Source organism: Trichinella spiralis (assembly GCF_000181795.1).
Source record: "Trichinella spiralis strain ISS 195 chromosome Unknown Scfld2, whole genome shotgun sequence".
NCBI lineage: Eukaryota > Metazoa > Nematoda > Enoplea > Trichinellida > Trichinellidae > Trichinella > Trichinella spiralis.
This window is the reverse complement of record NW_003526941.1, coordinates 4,560,425-4,573,176: the sequence shown is the minus strand read 5'-3', so window position 1 is coordinate 4,573,176 and position 12,752 is coordinate 4,560,425. Positions and strand designations below refer to the sequence as shown.

Sequence of the window (12,752 nt, the reverse complement as noted above, 5' to 3'; positions counted from 1 at the left end):
TTTCCCGGGGGGGTTTTAAAATTTTATCCCCGGGGGAAATAAAAAATTTTTTTCCCCCGGGCGCCCCCCGGTTCCCCCAGGAAAATTCCAAAAATTTGAATTTTTTAAAAAAGCCCCCGGTTTTCCCCCCGGGTTATCCCCAGCAAAAAAAAAATTGCTATTCCCCAAAGTTAGCCCGGGCCCATTTTCCACAAAATTGCCCTAGGAAGGTTTTAGCAAATTTTTATCCGCTGGGGCAATATCCCAATTTTTTTTTTCCCCAAGCACGTTGGAGCTTCCCAAAGAAAATCCCAACTAATCCGTTTTCCTGCCCTCCATTGTACTACCTTTCCCCTTTCTTACTGGCCTTTTATTTACCTGCCCTCTACTTTCCTCTACACTCTAATTTACCTGCACTCTACTTTCCCTGCACTCTACTTTCCTCTACACTATACTTTACCTGCACTCTACTTTACCTCTACACTATACTTACCTGCACTCTACTTACCTCTACACTATACTTACCTGCACTCTACTTACCTCTACACTATACTTACCTGCACTCTACTTACCTCTACACTATACTTACCTGCACTCTACTTACCTCTACACTATACTTACCTGCACTCTACTTACCTCTACACTATTCTTACCTGCACGACTTACCTGCACTCTGCGTATCTCTAGATGATGTATACACGTGATGTATAATTACGTGCTCTGTACTTGCCTCTACTCTGTTTGTTTATAATTACATCTATACTGTACTTACCTGCACCCAACTTACCTCTACGCATTCTCAGCTATAAACACTTTGACGCTACTTACCTGTACTATGCAGATCTAAAATTGATCTAAGATGAATAACAGTGCATTTCATTGTTCCTTAAATAGGTTTATAAATTAGCAGAAAAATAGAACTACTTACGTTAATCGATGGCGGTCATTCAGGATGCGGTTCTTATTTTCACATGCAGGCATAAAAACATTAAATCAGCGATAAGATAAAAATAAATTTTGCAACACAGCACTGTGGACGCTGTGGAACCTTGATAATTCTTCCTTACCTGGTGTGACAAGGAAAAACTTCAGAACCTGTGGGAAACGCAATTTGAGAGTGGCATCTTAACGAAAATTCTCTCATTATATTGACGTAATCCATTTCTATCAAAAACAAAATGCCAGATTACCTAGCGACATGCTGGTTATAATTATTTAACGTATTTGATTGCTATCATAAACAATATTGAATTCCTTCTTACTTTTTGTGTTAAACGTTATTGAGACGGCGGGTATACCACTCTGAAAGGGAGATAGAGGACGTGGCAGGCGGGTATACGCAGCTAAAAGATGGTATAAATGGAGCAGAAAGATGGTTTGTATAAACTTAGTTAAAAGACAGTTTATGTAAAATCAGTTGAAAGATAGTTTGCATAAACTCAGTCAGAAGAATAGTTTATATAAAGTAAGTTGGAGGATAGTTTAAATAAAATCAGTTTGTATAAACTGTATATATATAAATTTTATAAACTAGTTTAAATTTGTATAAACTGATTTGCAGCAAAAATTTATATAAGCGAAGAGGAGGGTAACGGCGAAGGACAGGTGAACACGGGTTGGCATCGGTACGTAATGACGTAATGAATGAGACGACGTAATCCACAGTTACAACAGAAAACAAAAACTACTTACTAATGTTTATCATATTACACTGGGAACGCACTGATGGCAACTCTCACCAATACATTGATAGCATTTATACGGATACCAGCGCTACACGACTGTCTCAACGTAATCTGCTACAATTACAATCATTTAATTCCTCATTATCTTATGATACGTATGAACACACCAGGACCACAAGGAAACTTCAATGCACCAACTTCAACTAACTGAATGTGCCATCAGAAGAAACATCGTATTCGCTTGACGTCAATGTAATGCTGTTATGAATAAAATGTGTACAATTTATGTATCCAACTGCAATCAGGAGCAAGTTAAATACTTACGGATGTTTCAGATGCTACATATGGAACATACTGATGTGAACATGAACACCTTTCTAATTAAAAAAATGCAACTTCTATTGTCAGTTCAAATAAAATGTACGATACGTATAAATAGAGTTGTAATATCGGTGCATTATTTGCTTGTTATGTCCCTATAAAGAAAACTGAGCAACATAATGAATAAAAAAAGTTGAAATTTTCTAAAAAGAAATTAATACAGTGGTATATAAATTGAAGCAACTTCTGTATCTGAAGCAACATTAAGATTTCTAATTTCATTGGAAATACAGTTTTTCAGATATTCAAATCAAGGCTACTCAATCTACGATATTATCTACATGTTTTAATTGTGCGCTGCAGTTAAGATTCAAGTGATGTGGAGTTGAAGGCGTAGCAAATCTACAATCTAAATTTCACTGAATAATTTCAAAAAGCTGTGCAAAATTATAATAATGCATAGTTACCATATTCACTAATTTTTCAGAATCTCTTTGTTTGTTTCTTTGTGTTTGATCATTGATATGAATATAATATAAATTCTGAAAGTGAATTATATTAATGCCGTCATCTAAAGCGAAAAAACAGAAATGCGAACTTCTTCGTCTTCAACATCTGAATGTATCTGAAAGTTAGCAATAATAACACGAGAAAAAGACCTGTCAGTTTCCATTCACCATATTAGTAAAGCAACATGCATAGCATACCACCACCAAAATATCAAATCCAACTTACCACTATTTCCTGGTTCGTTTTGAAGAGCGGAAATATAGTTGACAAAGCGCCTGACGGACAGCAATCCAGTGAACAGAATAACCTAAAGTAATCAAAGTACTCTGATTAAACGTATAATAAGTAAATTATGCAAATGAATATTTACTTTGCCTCCGGAAGAACAACCTAATTCGCCATCAGTAATAGCGCAGTGCAATGAATTTTATGAACAACGTTACTAAACGAGACGATGAAATTTATTACGTTTTTATTTACACACTTCATATTACTACGTAAGATTGCATTACTACGTAATATTGCACTATTACGTAATATTGCATTACTACGTAATAGCGCATTATTATGCAAATTTGATGAGCTGAATTTAGCTGATTGAAATTGAGGTGATAGAATAATGTACGAATATTGTATTTCTACAAATCAGAATTAGATTTATAGTAAAACTGAAAGCAGTTTAGAAAATAAAATGCATTTTCAGATTTATAAAAAAAATAGATTTAATTTTATAATGATAATAATTACCACAGGAATTATGTAACGTTTAGTCGAATTAGAAACAAGCAGATTTTCATGAACAACGCATTCAATATATTTATGGAGAGTAGTTAAATTGGATGAGAATTACAATAATTACAATTCATACTTGGAAATAACATAGAATTATTAATCACCCAACAAATAGCTATTAAAAACAAAAAGTTTCATGTAGATCTCTAAAAATGAATATTCATGAAATAGAAACAATACATTTGTCATTAAAAATGTTATTGAAACTGCCGCAACATCCCGGCCAGGAATTTGAAAGTGTTTGAAAAAAAATTGTACCAGAAGCAGATTTTTCAGAACCATTTGCAAACCGCAAAACATTACTACTAGCCAGCAAACGAATGTTTATTCTGCTTCTCCGTAAACAATCTTCGGATTATAAAATTTGCATTTCATCTCTAACATCACACTTACTTTTACTACACCTTTATGTAAATTTTTTTAAACTTCAAACACAAATGCCAATACCAATTCAACGTAATAATTAATAATAAAATTCTTTTAAAAAGTATAAAAATTCACTTCTCATTTTGTAAATCAACTTTTTACATCTTTTGAAATGATTTTAAACACTTTTCCAAAACTTACGTAAAATAATTCTTTCATAATACACACAACACAATGAAAGCTTCATCTAAACACAGAATTTTCCAAACAAGTAAGCTTCATGGTGGTTACCGATTGCGCATGCAAGGCTTATCTCAACTTGCCGTTTCGGTTTGTCTGCGCTTTCTGATAATAATTTAAGCTAAGAGTGTAAACTTAGTTGAGCACGGCGTTAGCACAACTGAATACAATAAAAGATATACGCAATTGAAGGAATCGAGTCTCTCAAGATTTTTCAATGACTATGAGAAACTGCTGCAAGTGACCGCTCCGTATTGCATTTTATAATAACAATAAAACATAACAGCCAGGAGTAAGGAAGATTTATTGAATCACCCTTATCACTAAGGTCTCAGGAGTCGATGGCAATTTAGTGAAATCATAGAATTTATATCAGGACACAGTAGCTGAGCGCAGTTCATTCAACTCGAAATTGGGGTCCGGGAGGGGAGGAAAAATTTTCAGTTGAGCCTGATCTCGATTCAGTTCAGAGCAATTAACAGTTCTGGGATAAGGACCATCTGACAGGAAATAAGGGTGGAGCAGCAAAGGAGGAAGGAACAAGGGTGGAAATGTAGAATGGACGTAAAGGTTTTTAGCTCCTTCGCTCAAGCATCACGCATTATCATCAGGGGTTGTATCAGTTTTATAAATACTGCCACATTAATGGAGATGGAGCTATTTCCTCAGTGATGGAAAACATGTCCCACTAAGTCAGTGCTACTTACAATACAATGACATCATAGCACTTTTCAGGATTCATTTTCAAGGACAAAAGGAACGTTAGGGCCATTCTGATAGCTTCACCAGTCATAAGTGGAAGTGGGTTCTCTACGTGACAGCCGCTTTCCTATGTCAAGCTGAAACAATCCTATGTACAAACTGATCAGTTCGACTGCAGCATCCTGGTCACGGAATCGACATTTCCATTAACCAGTTAGCCAAGTATGTTACCTGAACAGTAAGCACTGCCGAGCGCACTGAACATAATGTGGGAGTAATTCGAGTATTTTGTCAATACTAATTTGCTATAGCATTTGTAAAGACTATTGTAAATGAGCTTTTGCTTGTTAAACCAGCGTATTTATAAAGATGTCTCTAATAAAATGCCAATTATTTGTTGAAAGTCGCTACAGATAAAAAACCCATTTGTTTCTGCACATAAAAGTTAAAATTAAACTACTATGAAAGGTGGCAAAATGGCGATGTTTCGTGCAATTCAGTTTGAGAGAGAATGAAAGAAAACGATGAAAAAAACACCAAATATGTAAAAACTCATACCTGTCAGTGATGAGGTATAAAGTAAACGCAGAGCCGTAAATTTTCCTGCTGATGTTCGTGGTTTCAACATATTTTCAGTCTAACAATCACAATGTATTTCTTGTAGTGAAGCACCAAATTGACCAAATAACGCAGTGCAGTGAGTAATTAGAACGCTCTTCAGCAACGAATAATTAAATAATAGTGCAGTTCTCTCTATAAGGAGAAATTTATATAAGGAAAATTACTTCCGGATTAGAATGGCACAAAGTGCACGAAGCAGAATGCCATCGGCAATGTTCACCTTCACATTAGCATAAACATACTCCGCTGACCTAGAAATGCATGTATGCTTTGAAAACGTGAGGTAATGTAATGAGTTAGCAACAAAGACTATACTATAATAATTGCTAAACAACAACAAAATCCTCAAAATATTACCAATGAAAGTCACTATCTATCTCAAATTATATTATGACGTAATTGAAAGAAGCATAAAAAACCGTAACTTAAATGGAACTGAACGGCAACGTTAATCGTACGTAAATTAAACAACAATCAACTATTAGTGTATGATCGCTGCCTACGCATGCAATATTAGTCAGCAGGATAATTATACTTTGCAATGAATACCATATTCAATAGAGTTAACTTATTAATTTCAAAGAACCGATTCCTTAGTTATAATTTAGCAATTATATATTCAGTATCTATTTCAAGCAATATTACAATGTCATTCAATAAAAAAACTGTAACTTACAAAAATAGTCAATTTCCCATCATTTGGAGATATACATGTTCTGAAGAGTTGCACAACCTGATTGGCCATATTGAATATAAATCATGTTGCTTGTCAGGTTTCCTTTGAAGTCGTCCTTTATTCTGATGTTGCAGGACACCATCCGCCTACAAACATTCCAAAATCATCCTCACAACAAAATTTAGAATTCTTGAATTGATGCAAATTCAAATCATACGCAACATGATCATCGATGAGTTACGCTTTACGATTAATATTTGATTTTCTTTTCGTAAATGCAAATTTGCATGAAGATTGTACTAAACATGTAGTACGCCTACTTTTTGTTGTTCTCAGCAAACAATCTCTACGTCCGTTGATGCAAAATCGAACAAACAACAAGAAATAAGATAGAATTTTACAATATTAACGATAATATTGCTTCGCACATCTAGAAGCGATTGGATAGCCCAAATAAAGTAAATTAAATAAAGTTATTATTAAAGTTTTAAAGCGGAAGTTAAGTCAAATTATTTCATCATTATTAGGCGTGTCTCGTTAACATGCAAATTTCCATTCGTTCATTGCCTTCCCGTTTGTTTGCTTAGCAACTAAAGCTTGCTAGAAACGTCGACTTTACATTCGCCAAATCTAACATCAGCTACATTTTAAATCTATTATAATGTATAAATAGTAGACATTTATAAAGTAATAATAAAGTAACATTTATAGGATAATAAATAGTGGAGATAAAAATGAAAAATCACATACTTGACAATTTGTTAATGAAATTATTCATAATGTATGATAATGCTTGGTGATGTAAAGCGGGACAGCCATGACGACTGATGAATGAATGCTGAAGATGATAAAATATTTTTGCGTAGAAAACAATAAATAGTTGCAGAAAATGAGAAGCGCATTCAGTTGAACAATTTAATAATCTTCACCCTGTGACAAATGCATGAATAAGATTTCGATCGATAACAGTATTAATTGTTGCATGTTAAAAGGAAAATGATGAACACTGAATTTTCAGTGTAAAGCAGTTGGTTGTGTTCAACAGAGATAAAAGAGAATAGAAACAACAGTCTGATGATCATCATAATGGAATGACATGATGCGCGAAAAAATAATACGGTTTGAAAAATGAAAATTGATTTTACACAATTGATATGCTTATTTTTCAGCAAACCAATGATATCTAGTAATTGGAGAATAACATAATTTTTATTATTGTAAAATTGTCTCTCGTATATTGCTTTTATTGTGACTTTAGATTAACAGCCGTGAAAATTTTTGCTCGATAACGTAATGAAAGCAGACACAGTAAGACTTGTATGAAAGGCAGAAAAGCTATGCAATATACATTTCACTGGTTATCGCAGAGAAAATAAAGCGCATAAGACATGACCCCAACCATGAATAGGTAGTAGAAGGGTGGTGGGCGGGTATTCCACTCTGAACTGGTGCTAGAGAAGTGTGGGGAGAGTATACCGCTAGCAAAGAGTAATAGATGAAATGGTAGAAAGTTGCAACATTGTGAATGGATGATAGATGGGCTGGCCGGGGGTATAGCACTCTGAATGGTTTGTGGAGTTAGTGACTGGCGGGTATAAAAATTTTAATGGGTGTTGGGCTAATCCTGGGCCGGTATGGTACAATGATATGTATGGGTAAAGACCAATGAGAGAAAAGCGGGACCCAGTAGTACCAAACCATGTTCAAGATTCTGAATCCGCGGTGGAATTGTGGTGGGTTAATATACCTCTCTGAATTGGTGGTGTTGAAGGATATCCTCTATATACGAAGTTGAACGATTTTCTTATAAACTGAGTTGAAAGATAGTTTATCTTAATGGAAGGAAAAGTACAGGAAGAAGAATTTCACGCATTCATTGTATCACTAGCACAGAGGTACAAAATTGGTACCCATGCGGAACGTCATATACCTTTGGTTTTTTCTTGTTCTGATTCGCTTAGTGCCCTATTTGCTGCGTGTCGTCCTTTTTCCACTTTTTCGTTTCTTCATTTGTCGTATCTGCAAGAATAGTAAATGTTGTATCTAAGATTTTCTCGTTTTATCACTTAGCAAAATTGAAATACTGCAGAAAGTATTTTTAAACAGATGAAATAAACCATTTTAGTTAAAGATACCGCTAGCATAATATGATTGAATATACACTTTCAAGAAATAGTAACATGGATTAAAATGGAACTACTTAACGACAAAACGTTTGTCAACTTTGCCACTTGCCACCTAAGTCAAACAGACAAGTTCATAGTCACTGATGATCATGCAATTTTCTATTGATCGTTATTTGCATAATGCAGCGCTAGAAATCAGTTTTAGTGGATTGTAAAACTTTCAAGATGAGGAAGTAATTCTAACCTAAAGCTGAGAAATTAGCAACATTGAAAATTAATGCAAAGCGAACCGTTAATACATCAAATGCGCAATATTAAATGGAATTCATTTCAATTTTCTTGGAGAAAGAGTTCAAATGCACAGTTAATTCACTATTCAAAAATTCAGAAATGACCTTGGTATTTCAAATTCAGTCAAAATATAAACTACCTGTGGAAAAACGCCATAACAAGAAAATTGACAAATTATTTTGTTGCTTTGCCAAAACTAACCAAACAAAATCAAATCTAACCAAATCGTAACATAATAGGAAAAATCAAATGTACAGTTTTACTGTGAAAAACATCTTATTTATATATTATATATTACAAACTTAAATTATTCAAATAAACTAAGGAATATCTTCATACTTTCTAAGTATACTAAAGCCCAATCACACAGAATCATTACAGACGAGAAATCGCATTTACCACTGGGCTTCACTTGTTCTGATTCGTGTTATCCGCATTTTCACTTTTTCTTTGCTTCATTAATTTTATCTGCAAAAATATATTAAAAGTATTCTTACTTTATCACAAAGTAGAGTCACAACTGTGATACTTCTGAATAACACCTTTTCAATTAAAAGTTTAAATTTCTGACACAAGAAAAAAATTTCTGACACAAGTAAAAAAATGGAATGCGGAAATCCTTATCTTTCTTACTAAGCATATTTGAAATACTAGAAATAATATGAATACAAGTAATAAACTGCATACTCATTTTATATTAAATGCCGACTTGTAAGAAGGCAGAAGGTACGATATCCTGTTTTCGTTCTTGATCTTCATTTACTGCATCATCATGGTGCATTGTCGACATCAGCAAGACGCATTTCATTCGCTTCTGGATGTAGCTTACAAGAGTAACAAACAATGACGAACCCACTTCTCACCCCCTGACTTCTGTTAATTATGATGGCACTTCCTTTTTATTCCTCCACAATGTTCCCACAATCGTGGTTTTTTTAGCCAAGAGATCCTCTGCATTCTGCTTCCATGCTGCAATGAACACCTGCGCAGCTACTGTGAGCATTGTGATGTTTATCCTAGCACTTCCAAATAAAGGAAGATCAACAGATTTATTACGTCAACTTTGTTGAATATTTTAGCTTGAAGAGTCTTAAAATTTATTTCAAATAATGAAATTTTAATCAAAATACCTAAAATTAAATTAATAATGCATAGTTAAACCACAAAATATGAAATACTGATCTCCTACACAACATTTCCATGCGTTCATGTCAAAACTACAGAAAAGGCTTAAAAAAACGTAGTAATTTCAGAACCAAAAAAATGACTATAGAACTGACTTTCGTATCAAAATATGCAGAATAACGTGCTATACTCAAGGCTGTAATTTCTTTTACGAATTTTACAAAACTAAGGCCACACGATGAAGAAAACTGAAAAATGATAACTTTTTAACGAAAATTTTGCCGCATTTTTTGCAAACAAAAGGCTTTAAAATTCTTAAAATTGGAAATACATTGATAACATCAAGCACAGCATTCTTCGAACTATTTAATAAAACAAATATCATACAAATTGAAAATACTTCCAGCTCTTTACATGTGTTTTTCTGAAGTGGGGTCGTCCCCAACCCAACAATCCAGCAACGTACCTAACGCCAACAATCCAACAAACAGTCAAGGAGTAGTGGAGAAAGTGGTAAAAAGGGACATCATTATGAATGCATAGTGGATGGGCAGGCGAGGAATATAACTCTCTGAATGGGTTTTGTAGAATAGCTGGCAGGTACAGAAATCTTGATGGATGATGGACTGTGTGCGGGCGGAAATACTACGCCGAATGATTCAAAGAGGGATTCACGTTCTGTTTCACAACTCTAAATCGTTGATGGAGGGGTAGTGGACGGGGTTTCCACTCTGATAATGCAATGGAAATGCGCTGAGCAAGAGTACAACACTGAAATGTTACTAGAAAAGTGTGGGGCGGGTATACCGCAACTAAGAAATAATGGACAGAATAGTAGGAAGAAGCACATCTGTGAATGGTTGTTCGTTGGGCAGGTAGACCGTATACCACTCTGAAAGCATTGTGGGATGAGCGCATACAACAATGGATAGATGATGGAATGGGAGCGGGAGGGTATAGATGGCCGAATGATAAATGTAAAGATTGCCGAGGGGGTTTACAACACGAGGTAGGTAGTGGAAGGGAAAAGGGGTGGAAATTCCACTCTGATTATGCAGTGGAAATGTGGTGATCAATTAAAAAACTCAGAATGGGGGCTTGACGGGTGTGGGGAGGGCATACCGCTATAACAGAGTAACAGACGAAGTGGTAAGAAGGTACATCATTGAGAATAAATGTTGGATGGGCGGGACGGCCGTATACCACTCTGAATGCATTGTAGGAGAAGTGGAACGCGGGTATACAACAATCAATAGATGATGGACTGGGAGCGGGTGGGTATAGATGTTCGAATCACTGGTGTAAGGATTGTCAAGGGAGTTCACAACACTAGGTAGGTAAAAAAAGGGTAGAGGGGTGGGAATTCCACTCTGATTATGCGCTGGAAATGTTGTGAGTAGGAATACAACATTGAATTGTTAATGGAGGGGTGTGTTATGAGTGAACGACTCATACACAGTGGTGGATGGAGTCGTAGAAAGGTGCATCAGTGGGAAGTGATGTTGGATGGGCGGGGGGGGCCGTATACCACTCCAAAAGTACTGTGGGATGAGTGGACAACGGGTGTACAGAAATGGATGGGTGATGGACTGGGGGATAACGGGTAGAGATGACCGAACGATTCGTACAAGGATTGGCGGAAGGCTTCACAACTCTGGGCAAGGGGTGAATGGGTGGTGAGCGGGAATTCCACTCTGTTTATGCAGTGGAAATCTGGTGATCAATTATATAACTCAGAATAGGGGCACGACGGGTGTGAGGAGGGCATACCGTTATTACAGAGTAACTGACGGAGTGGTAAGAAGGTACATCATTGAGAATGAATGTTGGATGGGCGGGCAGGTCATATACCACTCTGAATGCATGGTGGGATGTGTAGTCAACGGATATATAACCATTGATGGGTGGTGGACTAGGGGACAACGGGTATTGATGACCGAAGGATTGGTACAAGGATTGGCGATGGGCTTCACAACACTGGGTAAGTGGTGGTTGGGTGGTGGGCGGGTATTCCACTCAGATTATGCAGTGTAATTGCGGTGATGAATTATATAACTCAGAATGGAGGCTTGACGGGCGTGTGGAGGGCATGCCGCTATTACGGAGTAACAAATGGAGTGGTAAGAAGGTACATCATTAGAATGAATGTTGGATGGGCAGGCGGGCCGTATACCACTCTGTAAGTGTTGTGGGATGCGTGGACAACGGTTGTACAGAAATTGATGGGTGATGGACTGGGGGATAACGGCGATAGATGACCGAACGGTCGGTACCAGGATTGGCGATGGGCTTTACAACACTGGGTAAGTGGTGGTTGGGTGGTGGGCGGGTATTCCACTCTGATTATGCAGTGGAATGGCGGTGATCAATTATATAACTCAGAATTTGGCTTTACGGGCGTGTGGAGGGCATGCCGCTATTACGGAGTAACAAATGGAGTGGTAAAAAGGTACATCACTGAGAATAAATGTTGGATGGGCGGGGAGGCTGTATACCACTCTGAATGCAATGTAGGAGAAGTGGACCGCGTGTATACAACAATCGATAGATGATGGACTGGGAGTGGGTGGTTATAGATGCCCGAATCACTAGTGTAAGAATTGTCGAGGGGGTTCACAACACTGGGTAGGTGATGGAAAGGCAGTGGGGTGGGAGGTCCATTCTGATTATGCGGTGGAAATGTTGTGAGCAGGAATACAACATTGAATTGGTAATGGAGGAGTGTGGAATGAGTGAACCACTCCTTGTGAGTGGTGGATGGTGTCGTAGAAAGGTGAATAAGTGAGAATGGATGTTGGATGGGCGGGCGGCCCGTATACCACTCTGAAAGTATTGTGGGATGAGTGGACAACGGGTGTACAGAAATTGATAGGTGATGGACTGGGGGATAACGGGTAAAGATGACCGAACGATTAGTATAAGGATTGGCGACGGGCTTCACAACACTGGGTAAGTGGTGGATGGGTGTTGGGAGAGTATTCCACTCTGATCATGCATTAGAATGGCGGTGATCAATTATATGGCTCAGAATGGTGGCTTGATGGGTGTGGGGGAGGGCATGCCGCTATTACGGAGTAACACATGGAGGGGTAAGACGGTACATCATTAGAATGAATGTTGGATGGGCGGGCCGCCCGTATACCACTCTGAAAGCATAGGGCATGGGTGGGCCGCGGATATATCACTATTGGTGTGTGATGGAACTGGGGAATATGGTTATTGATGAAGCAAGCATTGGTACCAGGATTGGCGAAGGGCATTCACACACTCTCGTAAGTGGTGGATGGGTGGTGGAGCGGTATTCCACTCAGATTATGC

The 12,752-nt window shown here is 37.1% G+C and overlaps 2 protein-coding genes across 2 annotated transcripts; one reads left to right on the top strand and one right to left on the bottom strand.

The window, feature by feature from the left end:
- Positions 1-2,401: 2,401 nt before the first annotated feature.
- Positions 2,402-4,665, bottom strand: Tsp_03509 (CDP-alcohol phosphatidyltransferase family protein). Its single transcript, XM_003379810.1, has 3 exons — positions 4,601-4,665; positions 2,721-2,802; positions 2,402-2,527 (listed from the first exon to the last, which is right to left on the bottom strand). The coding sequence occupies exons 1-3, from the start codon at positions 4,663-4,665 to the stop codon at positions 2,402-2,404; spliced, it is 273 nt and encodes a 90-aa protein (XP_003379858.1).
- A 5,625-nt stretch (positions 4,666-10,290) lies between these two features.
- Tsp_03508 (hypothetical protein) lies at positions 10,291-10,694 on the top strand. Its single transcript, XM_003379809.1, has 2 exons — positions 10,291-10,443; positions 10,524-10,694. Exons 1-2 carry the CDS (start codon positions 10,291-10,293, stop codon positions 10,692-10,694), a joined length of 324 nt encoding a protein of 107 aa, XP_003379857.1.
- The last annotated feature ends 2,058 nt before the right edge of the window (positions 10,695-12,752 follow it).